The 19,328-nt window shown below is 45.5% G+C and overlaps 1 protein-coding gene across 1 annotated transcript in view; it reads right to left on the bottom strand.

The window, feature by feature from the left end:
- The window catches only part of LOC124596395 (NADH-ubiquinone oxidoreductase 75 kDa subunit, mitochondrial), a 95,689-nt gene extending 77,349 nt beyond the window's left edge, over nucleotides 1-18,340 (bottom strand). The window contains exons 1-3 of the mRNA XM_047135520.1: nucleotides 18,208-18,340; nucleotides 17,869-18,033; nucleotides 15,101-15,208 (exon numbers count right to left, since the gene is read on the bottom strand). Of these exons, the coding sequence (XP_046991476.1) occupies nucleotides 15,101-15,208; nucleotides 17,869-18,021 (261 nt within the window). The 5' untranslated portion in view covers nucleotides 18,022-18,033; nucleotides 18,208-18,340. The remainder of the gene's footprint in view (nucleotides 1-15,100; nucleotides 15,209-17,868; nucleotides 18,034-18,207) is intronic.
- Between the last annotated feature and the right edge of the window lie 988 nt (nucleotides 18,341-19,328).

Here is a 19,328-nt window from a genome sequence, read left to right as displayed (position 1 = left end):
TTATGACTAAGTGCTACAATCTGCGCTGAGGTGCCAACCCCTACGTTTATTTACCCTCATAATTATAGACTTACATCACTGACTCCACTCTAATGTGGTATTATGGACCACGTGTTATGTTCAATCATTAAATTTTTTTGAGAATGAAAAATCTCTGTAACAATCAGCATGGATTACACAAACAGTCTTGACATACAATTTGCTGCGCTCACATTAATGCTGTGTTTCTGGACTTTTGGGAGGTATTCCAATATATAAGGGATGTTCAAAAAGAAACGAGCTGGAAGCATAATTACAGAAAGCAGTACCTGTATGTTAGAAGCATTCACCCTGGCTGTTGAGACACTTGTCCCGCTGTAACACAAGGTGACGAATAACTGTCTCATAAAATTCCCGGGGCTGCGAAGTTAACCAATTCCACATCTACAGTTGGACATCACCGTTTGAGGTAAATTATTTGTGCCTATGCTGACATTCTTCTTTGACCAAGATGGCCCCCTTCTGATTCACTTCCTGCAGCATGGGACAACAGCGAATGCCCAGCATTACTCGCAAACCTTGACCACCCTTCGCCAAGCGATCAAATCAAAACGACCAGGTGATCTCACCCACGGAGTCATTCTGCTCCATGACAATGGAAAGCCTCATATGACCAACACAGTCGCGGCAGTCCTCCAGAAATTTAAATGGGAGGTTCTCGTCCACCCTCCATACAGTCCAGACCTCTCTCCCTGTGATTATGCAATTTTTGGTCCCCTTAAAAAGGCTCTGGGAGGGGCAGACAATGTCCAGCTGTACGTGCGAAACTGGTTAACATCGCAGCCCCGGGAATTTTATGAGACAGCCATTCACCACCTTGTGTCATAGTGGGACAAGTGTTTCAACAGCCAGGGTCAATACTTCTAACACACAGCTACTAGTTTCTATAATTATGCCTCCGCCTCATTTCTTTTTGAACGCCCCTTATAGTTCCATATTGTCATTTAATAAACAAAACATACCCTTACCGCAATTCAGAACAGATTTTGAATTACATTCAGGACATTCTTGCAAATAGAGTGCCAAAAAGACATACCTAACAGGCTGAAATTGAAAGAAGTAAAGATAATTTCAGGATTACCACAAAGCTGTATTACAGGATCATTACTGCTTACAAACATCAGCAGTTCCAAGAGGATGTTTATTCATTTTCATACTAATCTATTCAGACCTTATTATATCTCTTCCCTTGTAACAATGTTTTAAGCCATTTTTATCTCTATGAACACAACTACAATGTCTTATCAAATTACCCAATTCCTTTCTACTACTTGCCTAGCTACAAATATGACATCTACAGTTGATCTTCCACGTCAAAATCCTTGTTATTGTTCTCATAATTAAGGATCCGTCTTGTTTCTAGTTTTCTGTAAGATTATCTTTTCATAAATCTTCATGAATGGCACAATAATGCAGATCCTTTGTAGTTCTCAAAGATTGCCTTGTTACCCTTCTGAAAGATAAGTAAAATATTTAGGTCTGTCCAATTATCAGGAATCTCTCCATATGTCCATACTATCCTCATTATTCTATGCAGCCACTGACTTCCAAAATGTCCTATGAATTTGAACATTCCCACTGTGATATCTGCTCCAGGAGCTTTGTCATTTTTCATTTCTAACACAGCTACCTCCACATCCAACATCTGCAAATCTTCTCTTTCTATTTCTTCCATAATCATGTTATTTCTTTCATCTCCATCTACTTCATTCAATTTATTTGTTCCATTCTGTCCTTCACACATATTTCGAAAGTATTTTTTCCATATTTTCAAACCTACTTCTTCCAGAAATACTTTCTTTCTGCTTCCTTCTGTTGTCTAATGTGTAGTATATCATCATCTTGTCATCCTTAAAATTCTCTTCTTCTTTTGTGAATTTTTCCCAAGATATCCTCTCAGTCAATTCTATCAAAACTGCAGCTTAGTGACTGGAATCACACAGCTGTTCCAAGCATCATCATCATCATCATCATCTGCCAGATGGTGCATTATCTGAAGACGGCTTACTACTAGAGATTTTTAACAAAGGACTGTGCGAATGACATTGTCTTTTACTAATTTTACTTAACTGACAGATTACTGCTTCCCAGTAATGTTATCTAAAATTAAGAAAATCTTCTGTCCACAAATCAGCATGTGGCTTTAGAAAGCATCACTCATGTGAAATTCTGCTTGCCCTTTGCTCACGCAATTCCTGCTGAACTATGGACAAAGGGCAACAAGCAGAGTCCATATTCCTAGATTTCCAAAAAGCACTTAACACAATGCCACTCTGCAACCTGTTAACAAATGTATGAGCATACAGAATAGGTTTCCAGGTATGAGAATGGCTCAAAGATTTCTTAACAGTATGCAGATGTTGTCCTTGACAGTGAGTGCTCATTGGAGACAACAGTATCATCAAGAGTTCCCCAGAAAAGCGTGATAGGCCCATTGTTATTTTCTTAAATAAGTGATCTGGTGGACAGGTCGAGAAGTAATCTGCAGCTGTTTGCTGAAGATGCTGTGATATATGGGAAGGTGACATCACGGAATGTCTGTAGGACGATACAAGATGACTTAGACGAAATTTCTAGATTCTTTTTATGGCACAAAAACAACCGAAGTCATAAGCATCCATGTCATAAACTTAGAACACCAATAACCAAAAGAAGTTAAAAGCTACTGCATGTTAACCCCAATTGACGGAAGGAAAGAGCTAAAAACAAGGACTTCCCCTTGGAGAAAGGCGCACAAAATAAGCCATAGAGACAGCAGCAGAGGTTCCGAACCAAGTATTAAATGTCTGCCATATTGCAATGATGGATAAAAAGTAAAACACTGTTGACAGCCCATGTGTCGTTCATTAGGATGGCTATAACTCAGGAGGCAAACATACACTGGAAGATAAAGGGGAGGAGGTTGGCCAAGCAGTTGGGAGAGGTTTAATTCCCCGGAGCTTTTTCTCATGAAGAGAAGACCAGTGGCGATGCCAAAGTGACACCATCAGCTGACATATAGCAACATGGAGATCTTCAAAAGGAAGCCTCACTTCCAGAAGAACCAAAGTGACTAGGAACACACGTGAACATCACAGTGTCTCCCTCAATAGCAAGCAAGTGGGAGCCTTCTGGGACCCGTTGCACTATGTGATGGGCTGTGTGCAGTACACATAGGCTCTAAAGCCCACTGAGAGAATCAGAGCACATGACACAATTAAAAAGGCTGTGTCACCATATGTTCTGGGTGGCCTGATAGAGGGTTTTTTTTTTTTTTTTTTTTTGGTAGGGTTTAAGGGCGCTCAACTGCTGAGGTCATTAGCGCCCAGTCACTGGTGTTAGAGCACAAGGAACCTGCTAAAACTCAAGGGGATGGGGGGTCATCAAAAGGACCTGACAAAGATGCAGATGAAATAAGTAAAAAGGTTAAATGTCTTTGGTCAAGCCAGTTAAAGTTATAAAACGCAGAAGACGAGCAGCTGCTCGAGCGTCATCAGCTAAAACATCCGGTAAGGTAGATGGCAGGGACAGGACAACACGAAATTGACTAAAACGGGGACACGACAATAAAACATGGCGCACCGTTAATGCCTGACCACAAGGGCACTGCGGGGCTGGGTCACCAGAGAGCAGGTAGCGGTGGCTAAACCGGCAATGCCCAATCCGCAACCTGGTCAGAAGGACCTCCTCGCGCCGAGATGGTCGGGAGGAAGTTGTCCAAGCAGTTGGGAGCGGTTTTACTGCCTGGAGCTTGTTTCCTTGGAGGGATGACCAAGCATCCCACCACAAGGACACAAGCCTCTTACATACATCCCCACAAACGTCAGATGACGGGACACAATGGGAGGCTGGCCGAGGCTGGAGGACTGCAGCCTTGGCTGCAGCATCCGCAGCCTCATTCCCAGGCACTCCTACATGTCCGGGGACCCACAGAAAGCTGACAGAACCGCCATTATCAGCGAAAGAATGGAGGGACTGCTGTATTCGTTGAATCAAGGGATGCTCTGAAGAGCACTGAGTGAGTCAGTGCAGAGTACATACGATGAGTGGCGGTGGCGGCGGGCATACTGAATGGCCTGATGGAGAGCAAAAAGCTCGGCCGTAAAGCTGGAACATTGGTCAAGGAGCCGGTATTTAAAGGTGGCGGTCCCGACGACAAAGGCACAGCCGACGCCATCGTCAGTTTTGGAGCCATCGGTGTAAATAAAGGTGTGACCAGCAAGTCGAGCACGAAGTTCGACAAACCGTGAGCAATATACTGCAGCCGGAGTACCCTCCTTCGGGAGGGAGCTGAGGTCGAGATAAATACGAACCGGAGCCTGGAGCCAAGGTGGTGTCGGGCTCTCACCCTCTCTGAAGGTGGTAGGGAGGGCAAAATCCAATTGTCGAAGCAGGCGACGGAAGCGGACTCCGGGGGGGCAGCAGGGCAGACACATACAACCCGTACTGACGGTCGAGAGAATCGGCGAAGAAGGACTTGTAAGAGGGGTGTTCGGGCATAGACAACAGCCGGCAGGCATACCGACACAGCAAATGTCGCGCCGGTAGGTCAATGGTAACTCGGCAGCTTCAGCGTAAAGACTCTCGACAGGACTAGTGTAGAAGGCTCCGGTCGCAAGACGTATCCCCCCGATGGTGGATGGAGTTGAGCCGGCGTAAGAGGGATGGCCGAGCGGACGAGTAGATGAAGCTCCCATAATCCAGCTTCGATCGGACTATGGACCGATACAAGCGAAGCAGGACAGTGCGATCCGCTCCCCAAGATGAACCGCTAAGAACTCTGAGGACATTAAGGGAACGTGTACAACGGGCCGCCAAATAAGAGACATGTGGAGACCAACACAGTTTCCGGTCCAACGTGAGCCCTAGAAACTTAGTTGTGGTTGGTTGGTTGGTTGGTTTGGGGAAGGAGACCAGACAGCGTGGTCATCGGTCTCATCGGATTAGGGAAGGATTGGGAAGGAAGTCGGCCGTGCCCTTTCAGAGGAACCATCCCGGCATTTGCCTGGAGTGATTTAGGGAAATCACGGAAAACCTAAATCAGGATGGCCGGACGCGGGATTGAACCGTCGTCCTCCCGAATGCGAGTCCAGTGTCTAACCACTGCGCCACCCCGCTCGGTCAAACTTAGTTGTGTCCACGAATGGGAGAACAACGGGACCGAGATGTAAGGATGGCGGAAGGAACGCTTTATATCGCCAAAAGTTGATACAAACCGTCTTCTCTTCAGAGAACCGGAAGCCATTTGCCACGCTCCATGAGTAGAGGCTGTCTAGACAACGCTGGAGGCAGCGCTCCAGGAGGCATGTTCTCTGGGCACTGCAGTAGATCGCGAAGTCATCGACAAAGAGAGAGCCTGAGACATTAGGTGGAATGCAATCCATAATTGGATTGATCGCGATGGCAAAAAGGGCTACGCTCAAGACGGAGCCCTGAGGCACTCCGTTCTCCTGGAGGAAGACGTCGGACAATACGGAACCCACACGTACCCTAAACTTTCGATCCGTTAAAAAGGAATCAATAAAAAGGGGCAGACGACCGCGTAGGCCCCACTTGTGCATAGTGCGGAGGATACCTCCTCTCCAACAGGTATCATAAGCCTTCTCCAAGTCGAAGAACACGGCTACCGTTTGGCGCCTTCGCAAAAAGTTGTTCATGATGAATGTCGACAAGGTCACAAGGTGGTCAACAGCGGAGCGGCGGCGACGAAAGCCGCATTGAACATTAGTAAGTAGTCGTCGAGATTCAAGAATCCAAACTAACCGAGCATTAACCATGCGCTCCATCACCTTACAGACACAGCTTGTAAGAGAAATGGGGCGGTAACTAGAAGGAAGGTGTCTATCCTTCCCGGGTTTGGGTATAGGAACAACAACGGCGTCACGCCAACGCATGGGGACCTGACCTTCGGTCCAGACGCGATTGTAGGTACGAAGAAGGAAGCTTTTGCCCGCCGGAGAAAGGTGTGCCAGCATCTGAACGTGAATGGCATCTGGCCCCGGAGCAGAGGACCGGGACAGTGCAAGCGCACGTTCGAGTTCCCGCATAGTAAAGGGGGCATTGTAGGTTTCCAGATTCAGCGAGTGGAAGGAAGGTCGCCGAGCCTCGTCTGCCTCTTTCCTGGGAAGGAAGGCAGGATGGTAATGGGCGGAGCTTGAAACCTCCGCGAAAAAGCGGCCAAAGGCGTTGGAGACAGCCACAGGATCAACAAGGACCTCATTACCTGAGGTCAGGCCAGGTACTGAGGAGTGGGCCTGAATGCCCGACAGCCGGCGCAGGCTACCCCAAACAACGGAAGAGGGAGTAAAACTGTTAAAGGAGCTCGTGAAAGAGGCCCAGCAAGCTTTTTTGCTGTCTTTGATGACTCTACGGCATTGCGCTCGGAGTCGTTTGTATTCAATACAATTCGCCAACGTAGGATGGCGGCGAAATGTGCGTAAAGCACGTCGTCGAGCACGGATAGCGTCCCTACAAGCCTCGTTCCACCAGGGGACGGAAACGCGACGTGAAGAAGAAGTAGTACAAGGTATGGAACGTTCGGCAGCATGGATAATAACAGCCGTGAGGTATTCGACCTGACTGTCACAACTGGAAAAATCGTGGTCCGGAAAGGTCGCCAGGGAGGAGTAAAGTCCCCAGTCAGCTTTCAGTATGTTCCAGCGCGAAGGACGTGGGGACGGGGTGTGGTGCAGGAGACGAACGACACAGGGGAAGTGGTCGCTCGAATAGGTGTCAGAAAGGACATACCACTCGAACCGACGGGCAAGAGTGGTAGAACAGATCGAGAGGTCCAAGTGGGAGTAGGTATGAGTAGAGTCCGAGAGGAAAGTCGGGGCGCCGGTATTGAGGCAGACAAGATTGAGATGGTTGAAGACATCCGCCAAGAGTGAGCCTCTTTGACAGGATGCAGGAGAGCCCCAAAGGGGATGATGGGCATTGAAGTCGCCAAACAATAAGAACGGCGGGGGAAGCTGATCGATCAGGTGCATCATGTCAGCCCGACTAACAGCAGATGACGGTGGAGTGTAGACGGTACAAACTGAAAAAGTAAAAGCAGAAAGAGTAATGCGGATAGCTATTGCTTGGAGTGGGGTGGTCAATGGGATGGGATGGTAATAGACATTGTCCCGAACGAGCAACATGACCCCACCATGAGCTGGGATACCGTCCACAGGGGCGAGGTCATACCGCTCCGAGGTATAGTGGGAAAAGGCAATACGGTCAGTCGGGCGCAACTTGGTTTCCTGGAGACAAAGGACGAGCGGACAGTGCAGGCGGAGGAGCAGTTGTAATTCCTCCCGATTAGATCGAATACCTCTTATGTTCCAATGAAACAACGCCATTGCTAGTCAAAAAGTTGGGGGAACGAGACGGGGAAGAGCTGGTCACCTCGATGGCCGCGGAGGGCCAGGTTGCGAGGCAACAACGCTACAACTGACGGCAGGCGGATCCGGTTCCATCGACTCGTCGCCAGCTGCGGCCGCTGTCCCTGATTGTGTAGGAGGGGCCGCATCATTTGCCGACAAAAGGCCGGCGGAACGCCTGGCAGCAGAGCGTCCCGGCGAAACTGAGGACGGCCGGGAGCAGCGACTCACGGATGAAGCGTCAGATGAAACGCGCCGGGGTGGAGAGGGGGATAGAGACTTCTTCTTGGAGGCCTTCTTGGAAGGCCGAGGAGGCACAGGGATGGTGGGCTGGACCCGAAGAAGGTCCTCACGCGCGGGGTCCGTTTTGGAACGCCGGACCTCGGAAGCTGGGGTCCGGAACGTTTCCCCGATGGACGCCTGAGAAGAGGATCGCTTCTCAGGTGGCATGGGGCGAGGAGGAGGAGGAGGAGGAGGAAGGGTGGCCCCTGGGGCAGGGGGGGTGGGGGCCGCGGGGGAGGAGGAGTTGGAAGGGAGGGATTTGGGAGGCGGAGGCAGAGCCCCCTGATGGGCAGAGGAGGCGGAGGGGGGACAGGATAGAGGTGAGGATACAGCGGAAGGAGTGGACACAACTGAGGCAAACGAAGTGGCCAGTGACACGGGATGAAGGCGGTCATACTTCTTCCTGGCCTCAGAATAAGAGAGCCGATCCAAGGTTTTGATTTCTTGTATCTTTTTCTCCTTCTGATAGGCGGGGCAGTCTGGGGATCTAGGCGAGTGGACGCCAGGACAATTAGGGCACCGAGGTGGTGGGGTGCAAGTATGTTCCTCACGAAGAGGACGTCCACAGTCGCCACAAAGGGGCTCAGCCTCACACCAGGACGACATGTGCCCAAAGCGCAAACACCTAAAACAGCGCATAGGAGGCGGGACGTAAGGTCGCACGTCGCACCGGTAGCACATCACCTTTACCTTCTCCGGGAGAACGTCCCCCTCGAAGGCGAGGATAAAGGCCCCGGTGTCGATGCGACGGTCTTTGGGGCCGCGCTGGACTCGCCGGACGAAATGCACGCCGCGGCGCTCCAGGTTGGCCCTGAGCTCCTCATCAGATTGTAGCAGGAGGTCACGATGAAAAATAACCCCCTGCGTCCTATTTAGTGCCAGATGTGGGACAATGGAGACTGGGATGTCCCCCAGGCGGTCGCACGCCTGGAGTGCCGCCGATTGTGTGGCAGAGGTGGTCTTGATAAGAACGGACCCTGATCGCATCTTGCTGAGAGCCTCGATTTCCCCGAAGACGTCCTCAATGTGCTGAACAAAGAACATGGGCTTGGAGGTGGCGAACGTCCCCCCATCTGTTCGAGAACAGACCAAATAGCGGGGGAAGTACTTCGCCCCAAGCCGGCGGGCCTGTCCCTCCTCCCATGGAGTGGCCAAGGGGGAAAGGGCAGGAGAACCAGAACTAGAAACGGTACCTTTTCTTTTGGAAGACTCGGCCGCAGAGCGACCTGATACGTGTTGACGTTTCATGTGCGAAACGTCCGCCCCGATACCACCCACTCCGACCAGGGGCTCTCCCCACGGGCGCCACCCAGCCGCAGCAAGGGCCACCTGGCAGGATGACCATTGCCGGGAGTCCTGATGCCCCAAGGAGACGGGCATCTACTCCTTGGCCAACGTGGGGAGGGTGCAGCTCAGGTATCGGCAGTACGATCCCTGTGTTGTCAGGGGGCTACAACCTAGAGGGTACATGACGACCCCACCACAACGGGCTGGCTGCCGTGCTGGATTTCTGGTGCCATGGAAAGTCCATCATGATCGCTGGTGCAGATGGAGATGCACTATGGGCGTAACTTGGACAACCCATCAGGCGTTTAGGCCCAATTTGAGGAATAATGGGTATGGTGATAACGCCGGTGCAATGCTGAGTGCCAAGGTCTTAGTGCACTTAGGACCAGTGGTACACCATGTAAGGTGTCCTTCCCCAAAAGGCTCGTACTTCTGTAGAATTTTGAAAAATGGAGGTCAAACCCCAAGGGGGACCATCACATTAAGGCCAAAACATTTGAGACTCCTTTTAGTCGCCTCTTACGACAGGCAGGAATACCGCGGGCCTATTCTTACCCCCGAACCCGCAGGGGGGCTGATAGAGGGTGAAGAGCTCTGCTGTAAATACTGAGCAGTGCTCAGGAAGCCGATACCAGAAATGGCTGGTGCCAATGACGAAGGCACATCTGACACCGTGGTTGGTCTTAGCGATAGCACCTTTGTGTACACTGACGACTAAGAAACCTACACCATAGTCTAAACCTGATTAGCGTCCTTGAGAAATGAGTGAAGGTCAAGATAAACATGGGCAGCCGCTCGAAGCCAAGGTGGTGAAGGGTTCACCCCCAACAGGAACATGGCAAGTAATGTGAAATTAAGCTGCCGGAGCAGCAGATGAAAGCAAACTCTGGGAGGTAACAGAAGAAGGGTGCACCCCATTATGGCAGTCAATGGAGTCATTGAAAAAGGGGGCACCATACAGGTGGCCAGGCATGACAGACAAACAGCATGCACATCTACTGAGGAGGACACCATGCCAGTATCATAGTGGTAATTCAGCAGCTTCTGCACAGAGACTCGTAAACAGGCTAGTGTAAAATCGCCAGCGGCCAAACATATTCCATGATGGCAGATTGTGTTAAGATGGTAAAATATGGATGGATGTGCAGAGGACTAAACAAAACACTGATAGTATAGTTTCGAACAGACACGGGATCAGTATAAATGGAGGAGAGCGGTCCGATCTGCTGCACAGAAGATACCACGTAGGACACTGAGGTACCGGGTACAGCATGCAGCCAGGTGAGACACATGGTAGGACCAAGAAAGTCTCCCATCAAGCATGAGACCCAGGTATTCCATAGTTTCAGCGAATGGAACAACACCAGGCCCAAAATGTAAAGATGGTGGAAGAAACCCATTGCGCTGCCAGGAATTAGTACAAGCGGTTTTGTCAGTGGAAAAGCAAAAGCCATTGTTGGTTCTCCAGACAATTCAGATGTAGCTGAAGATGCCACTCGAGGATACAATTCCACTGAGAACTTCAACAGATTGCAAAGTCGTCGATCAAAAGGGAGCTGGAGATTCCTGGCAAGAGATAGTCCATAACAGGATAAGTTCTCATGGATAAAGATATCTGACAAGGCCAAAACCTTATGTATGCTCTTTTAAAAATTCCTGAAAGAAATGGGGCAGCTGGTCTAAGAAGTCCTACGTGTATAGAGTACGGAGGATACCAGTCCCTCAGCAGGTGTCGTAGGCTTTCTTCAAATCAAAAAACATGGCCACAGTTTGGTATTTCTGCTGGAAACTGTTCATGACATAGGTTGACAAAGTGAAGACCTGGTCAACTGCAGAGTGGCACACGAAATCCACATTATGCAGTGGTTAGTAGATTGCATGACTCGAGCCACCATATTAGCCGGCCATAAATCATGCGTTCCATCACCTTGCAGACACATCTGGAGAGAGAAACAGGGTGGCAGTGAGAAAGAAGCTGTTTGTCCTTACCGGGTTTGGGTACGGGTACAACAGAGGCTTCACACCAGCATCTGGGAAACGTGCCATCTGACTAAATAAAATTGTACATATGAAGGAGAAAATGCTTGCCTGCAAGAGAAAGGTGCTGCAACATCTGAACACAAACATTGTCTGGCCCTGAGTCGGAAGATCAGGATGAGGTGAGAGCATGGTCAAGCTCCCTCACAGTTAAGGTGGCATTGTAGCATTTATGATTCTGAGAGGAGGAGGACATCACCCGCACTTTCTCCGCTCATTTCCAAGGGAGAAGGGCAGGGTGATAGTAGGTGGAGCTCAAAATCTCCGCAAAAAAGTGGCCCAAGGTGATGGAGACAGCAATAGTGTCCACAATGACATCATCTGCTACAGTCAGGCTGGAAATTGGGGAATTAACCTCAGTCCCAGGGAGCCGATGCAGATTGCCCCACACAATGAAAGGGGGAGTGGGACTGTTAAACCAACAAGTAAAGGAAATCCAGCTAGCTTTTTTGCTATCCCGAAAAATGGGAAGACACTGCATGCAATTGTTTATATTGAAAAAATTCACCATCCTACGATGGTAGTTAAAAATGCAGAGAGAACATCTCTGCACATTAATTGCATCGCAGCATGCTTCAGTCCACCAGGGGATTGTGACAAGGTGCAGTAAAGATGAGATGTGAGGTATGGAACATTCTGCGTCAGTAAGAATAATGTTTCTAAGATACTCTACCTGGTCATCACAACTGGGGAACTGTTGCTCATCAAAAGTCACCAGGGAGGAGGAAAGCTTCCATTTGTTTTAGAAAGCTACCAATAGGGGTGCCGATGGGGTACATGTCAGCAAACAAATATCACAGGGAAATGGTCGCCCAAGTACATGTCAGAGAGAACAGACCACTCAAGACAACTGGCAAGCTGGGCAGTGCAGAACAAGAAGTTCAAATGGGAACAGGTGTGCATGGAGTTTGAAAGGAACATGGATGTTCCAGGGTTAAGACAGATGAGGTTGAGTTGATTCAGAGGTCAGCCAAGAGGGAACGTCTCAGCCATGTTCTCAAAGAGCTCCAAAGGGGACAACTGGTATTAAAGTTGAAACTTGTTCTGGTATTAAAGTTGTCAAGGAGCAAAAAGGGGTGAGGGAACTGACCGATACGCTGGAGTAAATCTGTCCTAGTGACTTCGAAAGACAAAGGGATGTAGATGTTACAAAGACAAAAGGTGAAAGGAGGAAGGAAAATACAGACAAACAGCTTGCCGCTGGGTTTTCAAGGAGATGGTTTGGCTACAGATGTCACCCCGAATGAGCAGCACGACTCGCCCATGAGACGGAGTGTTGTTCTCAGGCAGATGATCAAAGTGGACTGGAGGGAAACGAGGTCAAAGCAGTCATGAGGATGCAATTTCGTTTCTTGAAGACAGAAAACAACTGGATGCTGCAATTCCAAGAGCAGCCGCAATCCTTCCTTTTTGGATCTAATGCTACTAATTTTCCATTGGAGAAGTGTCATATCAGGGAATGGGGAGGAGGGAACAAACAAAGGGCAGTCTCTACAGTGGATGCTGATTGTTAGCCTTCGAAGAATCACTGCTACAGGGTGCAGAGGCTGGAGGATCTTGTTCCACAAAATCTATGGATGTGTCAGCATTCACCCTGGCTTGGCCTACAGATTCTAGGGCAAAGAAACATTAGGTGATGCACACCAACAAAATGTAGGTCAACCATTTGACGGGATCACACAGCAACATTACTGAAGAGGATCTTCGAGCATGGAAGGAGAAGATAGTCTCCTTTTGTTTGATTTTTTAAAGCCTTTACAGTTGTTAGATGAAGACTCAAATATTTGTTGGCTGGAGGGACATAAAAAGTCTTCGCAAGAGTGTTCCTTTTGTCCTTTCCGGCCTGCTGGTTTGTGGCAAGTGATTTCACTGCTGGGGGCAACGATTTGATGGCTTGTTGTGCAGCTGTAGGAGAAGGAAACGGGGGTGCTACCACGACACTGGGCAATTTAATAACTGCAGAACTGAATTGGAGATCGCAAGCCTGTGTGGCCCTGGCAAGGCACAGCAAGAATGGTACTAAAGGTGCCAGATAGAAAATGCAGGTTTTTGACTAGCCAAAAATTTGCCAATAATAGAGCAGGGTACTTTTCCTTCACCAAGATTCGCTTCATGGCCCACTCATTGAGATACAGAACGAGGCAGCATGGTTGCCATTACAACTGACACTGGTAGCAACTACAGAGAGTAGTAAAAGCTTAAACACTATTTCGTTCTTGCCATAAACTGTACTTAATTACGTATAAAAATACAAAATTCCACAAAACTTTTCTTGTTTTTCAGACAGATTTTGCATATTATTATTATTATTATTATTGACAGCATTTGAAGTTGTATAAATATGCTGATACACATAACTGTTACACAGCAGATTCTACTAATCTCACACTCCCATGTATCTCTGAATTTAAAAATTTGTGAACACCTGGAATGTATACTTACAAGCTGCCACTGGGAACATGCAAACTCAACTTGTCAACTCGCGGCTGGGAATTACGCATTACCCGATCACCTGTTGCATATCAAAAGCTTGGGCTGGTCTTCCGTAGTGCACAGGGAGGAAGAAGAAACAAAACGAGACCTCAAACACCGAAGTAGAGGAAGGGGAGAAGATGAAGACTAAATAAAGAAGGAAAAAACAGACGAGGGACTGCTCCAATAATGGGCTACCACAACTTTACAAAACAGTCTCAAAAATATCCAAGACATGTTGCACAAGGAAGGGGATAGAGAATAGCAGGATAGATATCCAGCATGGAAACAGAAGAGATGCTACAAAGAGGGGGCCCGTGGTAGCCAAGCACAAACTTGCCAAAAAGTGGTGAATGGCTGTTAGCTTTAAATGTAGAAAAATATATGTTAATGCAGATGGGTACGAAAAACAAATCCATAATGTTTGAATACAGCATTAGTAGTGTGCTGCTTGACACAGCCACATCAATTAAATACCAACGCATAACATAGCAATGTGTTATGAAATATTACGAGTATGTAAGAATTGTAGTTAGGAAGGCGAATGTTTGACTTCTTACTTTACTGGAAGAATCCTATGGACAGTGTGACTCACTGGTAAAGGAGACTGCATATAGGACACTAGTACAACCCATTCTTGGGTACAGCTTGAGTGTTTTGACTTCACTCCATGTCAAATTAATGGAAGAGATCAAAGAAATTCAAAGGCAGGCTACTATATTTGTTACTTGTACATTCAAAAAACACCCAAGTATTACAGAGATGCTTCAAGAACTCAAGTGGTAATCCCTGGAGGGAAGGCGACATTCTGTTTGAGGAACACTGTTGAGAGAATTTAGAGCACCAGCATTTGAAGCTGACTGTAGCACGATTCTACTGCTGCCGACATACATTTTATGTAAGTACCACAAAGATATGGAAAGTTAGTGTTCGTACAGAGCCATATAGACAGTCATTTTTCACTCGCTGTGTTTGCGAGTGGAACAGGAAACAAAATTACATGTAGTGGTTCAGGGTACCCTCTGCCATACAGCATATGATTGCTTGTGAAGTATGTATGTAGTTGTATATGTAGACACAAACTATTTCTGCTGCTGCATGACAACTGCTGAGAAATACATTATCTTCATAAATATACTTAGATTAAAGTTTCTCATCTGAGACCATCCTTCACCACAAATGTGATATACTCTTTATCCTTAAAAACACAAAGTAAAGCTGTCATCAGCTGGCTTAACCCCTACAATGCTTTACTATGTATGCTCCTACTGGAGGTGGTATGCTTTTGCCTTCCTCTCACCTATAAACTGACTGACTTAATCATTTATAGGAAGACCTATAGTTTAAAACGGATCTCAATCACAGTCAATGTGGTACTTTTCATATTAACCAACACCAGAAGGCAGTGGGGAAAAAAGGAGAGTTGATATAGTGCCAAATACAAGGGTCCTTTCACAAACAGTATTTCTTACTTTTCTTATGGGCACAATACCGCTTACAAATCATTACTGATGCTCGTAAATAATTGTATTATTACTGATAAAGTTGTAGAATGCAGTATTTAAAAAAAGTAGACAGATCAACAGCATTCACAAGGAAAAAAATATCAATAATTAGAAGAATAAACTGCATGTCCATACCTTTGGGGATTTCTCCACTTCTACCAAGCACATTCTGCAGTTTCCCGCAACGGACAATCGCTCATGGTAGCAAAACCTTGGTATTTCTACACCAACCATAGCTGCTGCCTGTTATTAAGAACATAACAATGCAATTATGCACATTATTTGATATTTTCAAATTAACATATCAACATATTATGCATACAATATAGGTCGGCAGATTTTGCAGGGATGTTGGGAGTGCAAGCATCCGAACATCGCCTAGCATACAGGATGGGCTGTCCGGGAGAGAGGGGCACATGCTCTGCCACCTCCTGCATTCCATGATGGTGTCAACATTGCATTCACAATGTTTACTGCACTGATATATTACCATGACATGCTGCATTTTTTCCTAGCTACAGTTGACAACAATCCTTACACGCCAAAGCCATTGAACTTAGAACAATCCTCTCCTCCCACAAAAAAGCCTAGTTGCACTGTGCCTATAGTACTCCAAAGCCTGGGGTAATTAATGTGTTGCAGCAGGACTAAGTACTTTTCCACTGTACAGAATGAATTCATAAAAACTTCTTTGTGAAGTTTGTAGCAGGTTTAGATCGTACAGAAAAAACAGAATAACAGTCAGAATTATCAATCTCCATTTTCAAAGTGTTTTCCACAGTAGCATCCCTATCACAAATACACTGCAACTGCAAGATATCACTTTACATTGAGTATTGCACATAGTTTCAAGACACACGTGCAGTAGTAATTTTTAGATTACCATATTCTTTGTTTCCAAATCAAATACTTGTGGAAGATATAACGTACCAACGACCACTACTTTTGCTCCCAGAAACATATTTCTAGATTATTTATTTTGAATCTGTGACACTATATTCTTATTTCCATACTACAACTATTATGTCACCCATGTTATTAGCAATACGTCATTTAGTTATTGTGGCTGGTTCATGTGGTATATTACACCTATGTAGTCCTAGATGGAGGTGACAAACGCGTATGATAATTCCTGTTTTGCTCTGCACTTTATTTGTGGCACCGGTAAAAAAAAAAATTGTAGTGCCAGACTAACTACGGTCGCAGGTTCAAATCCTGCCTCGGGCATGGATGATGGATGTGTGTGATGTCCTTAGATTAGTTAGGTTTAAGTAGTTCCAAGTTCTAGGGGACTGATGACCTCAGAGGTTAAGTCCCATGGTGCTCAAACCCATTTGAATCATTTTATGCCAGACTAACATGTAGTGTAGCAGTGCAGCTACACATTGGATATCATGTAGTGTAGCAGTGCGGCAAAGGTTACATTGGATATCATCTGGCACTACTAAATCTTTTTTTTTTAAGTTTTGTATTGCCACTGCTACAGATTAGTTTGTTACCAGTGCCACCAATATATTATTTTCAGTTATAAACAGTTTTCATGGTGTTAATAACAAGAACATTGCCACCCAAAAGCCCCTAATCCCACAGAAGTCCCATTACATTTTTGCTTTTCGTTTTCCTAATGTTATCATGTTGTTAGTGATATCATCCACCTGTCATGTCTCTAGATCTGTACCTCGTTCATGGAAATATCAGTCTGTCGGTCCACGGTGCAGTATCACGTTTCTGGCTAAAATCTAAAAATTTACAACACAAATGTCAAACTTATAAGACACAAATCTTGAAGTAAACAATCATCCATCCAAATTCAGCCAACTGAAGAAGGGAAGGAGATTAACATGAGAAAAAACGAATACTTTGACTTAGTAGCAAGTGCACACTGTGTTGCTTAAGCATGAAAATTAAAAAACTGAGTTATTAGTCAAGACTCAAAACCAAATAACAGAACTGACTTTCTCACAGAACACAACCTAGCACACTTCACAGATTGACAAACCTTCCAAAACAGCTTTTCTCCATTGTTATTCAGTATAACTATGACTGTGATTCATTATTTTCACCCTTCTGAGACCTAGTAAACACACATTTTCCATGCACAGCCTACAGTTCACAAGTGTTCACAGTCTGGGTAGTACCATAACAATGACAAGAGGGACTACTCACATTTGGTAGCCAGTATTTTTCTGGGCTGATACACAGCACTCAATACGACTTCAGAAGCCAATGGATGCTGTTTAAACAAAGTAATTGGCTAACTCTTTTAAACAGCTGATTATTTCCACTTTCCATGAATCATCCCTACAATACATAGCTTTAACATGTAACATATCAACTGGTTCACAGTAACAATATATACGGTGTAATGTATGGCTACATGCTGACCCCATATAGACATATGCATCATATTTATATTTTCATTTACTTTAATCTAGGTTTAACTTCAACATCTGGAAAGGGTCCATGTAAGAACCTCTTTTACAGAATAAAAAACATCCAGAAAAAAATATTTTACACACCTTCTATCAACAACCATTATTTGGTGAAAATGTTATGTTTTTTTTTCCTTTTTGTGTAGGAGTAAAATTAAGTTATGGTAGGAATGACAAACTTCCAAGAGTGTATAAAATATGTATTATGGCAAGTCAAGTAGTTTATGGACAACTTCGAAAGGATTTGTGGGCATAATTGCTGAATGATTGGCGTACACTGCAACAAAATAAATACGCAGGCATAAACCAAGGGAGACAATTAATTTCACGAGCAACTCTACTGCCATTCATTCAATGGCAGTGTTCATTGGACTTAACTGTCCCATCACTTAAAAACAGACTTTTGAAGTACGAGATTTGCTCTGAGGAAAGTTCTACAAGTAGTCTAAAAAACGAAATGAACATACAGACCTGAAGGACAGTTGTTCCTGGATCCACAAGCACACGTTTATCATCTATAAAAACTTCCAATTTTTCTGGAGCTTTATTAGCAGTGCCTCTAATACAAGAGGCCGTCTGTGGCCTCTGCAGGGCAAGAACCCGTGAAACCGGCAATCGCAACATTTTCAGTTCGGCCTATGAAAATGAGACAAACGCATATCACAAAATGGATCAGATTCGTATGTTTCTAGAACAACATAAACGAGGGCTGCGTTTTATATTGAGGTAATATGAGGCAATGTTATGACACATAATGTTATCTAGAAGCAAATGCGAATAACAAACACCATTAACAAATCTGTTTCGTACCCCGACAACCCAACCTACACCTTCCACAGCATAGGTTGCCGATACTGCAACAGAGGTCAGAAATTCAGCAGATTCTGTCGCAGTGTTGGCTACAGTGCTACAAGGCGAATATCAAGTATCGACCAGCAAACTCAAAAGTGAAACCATAAATTTGATTCCCGTGAGACACATTCCTTTCGCCCCTCCAGCTGTATGCTGAAAAAGTGTAACAAAATAATGGGAATCCATCTACACCCACCCACTCTGTACAATCCTTAGAACTGTACGGACAGTCTCCGTGTTCACAGAACGAACATGTATTCGACAATACCGAATGATATGGTGTTCACTACAAGCCAGGCCTTTCTTTTATTTCTAATTATTTGGCCTCTAACGGCCCAGTTATTTAGCCAGCCGCATAATTTATTTAATGTGTTTAGAAAATATATATTCATTTGTTATGTTTATAGTGGTGTTTCGATACATTTCACTCTTGCTTAATTACATATTATCACTACAAATAAATCAAACACATTTTATCGTTCGCATCATTATTTTCCCTTTAATGTGTGATGTAACAGTCCTATATCGAGGATGTTCTTAATTGAGAATCGTTTTACACTTTGGCAACGAAGCTCGAGCGTAACTAGGATCACAGCGCTGTATTCAGAAGACCGCGCCCGAGTATAGCTCGTGCCGCTATTTTCTCGACTCATGGGTCAGCTACTTCTCAAAAACTGAATTCATTTCGCATGAGAACAATTATCGGATGTATTGCGACCTGTCCGTTGACAGCTTTTACGTCCTTCAGAAGAATCAATGTGGACACTTAAGAAAATTTCAATCAGCTCTTGCAGCAGACTGACTGGAGCCCAATATACAAAAAAGAAATTTTAATATTAAATTCAACCTATTCACAGATGAATTCATGCCCCTCTTTGAAGCAGTATTTCACAAGAAAACTATTAAAATTAACCCCCAGAACTGCAAAATCAAACCCTGGGTTACAAATGGGATAAAAATTTCATGTAAAACAAAAAATGGTCATATATATCACAAAGATGTTCTGAAGATCCTGCAATAAAAGAACACTACAGATTATATTGTAAAATCCTAAAAAGAATTATAAAGTGCTCCAAAAC

This window comes from Schistocerca americana, chromosome 2 (genome assembly GCF_021461395.2).
Source record: "Schistocerca americana isolate TAMUIC-IGC-003095 chromosome 2, iqSchAmer2.1, whole genome shotgun sequence".
In the NCBI taxonomy this organism is placed as follows: Eukaryota; Metazoa; Arthropoda; class Insecta; order Orthoptera; family Acrididae; genus Schistocerca; species Schistocerca americana.
Note: the sequence above shows the minus strand (reverse complement) of the source record. Positions and strands in the feature narration are given on the sequence as shown.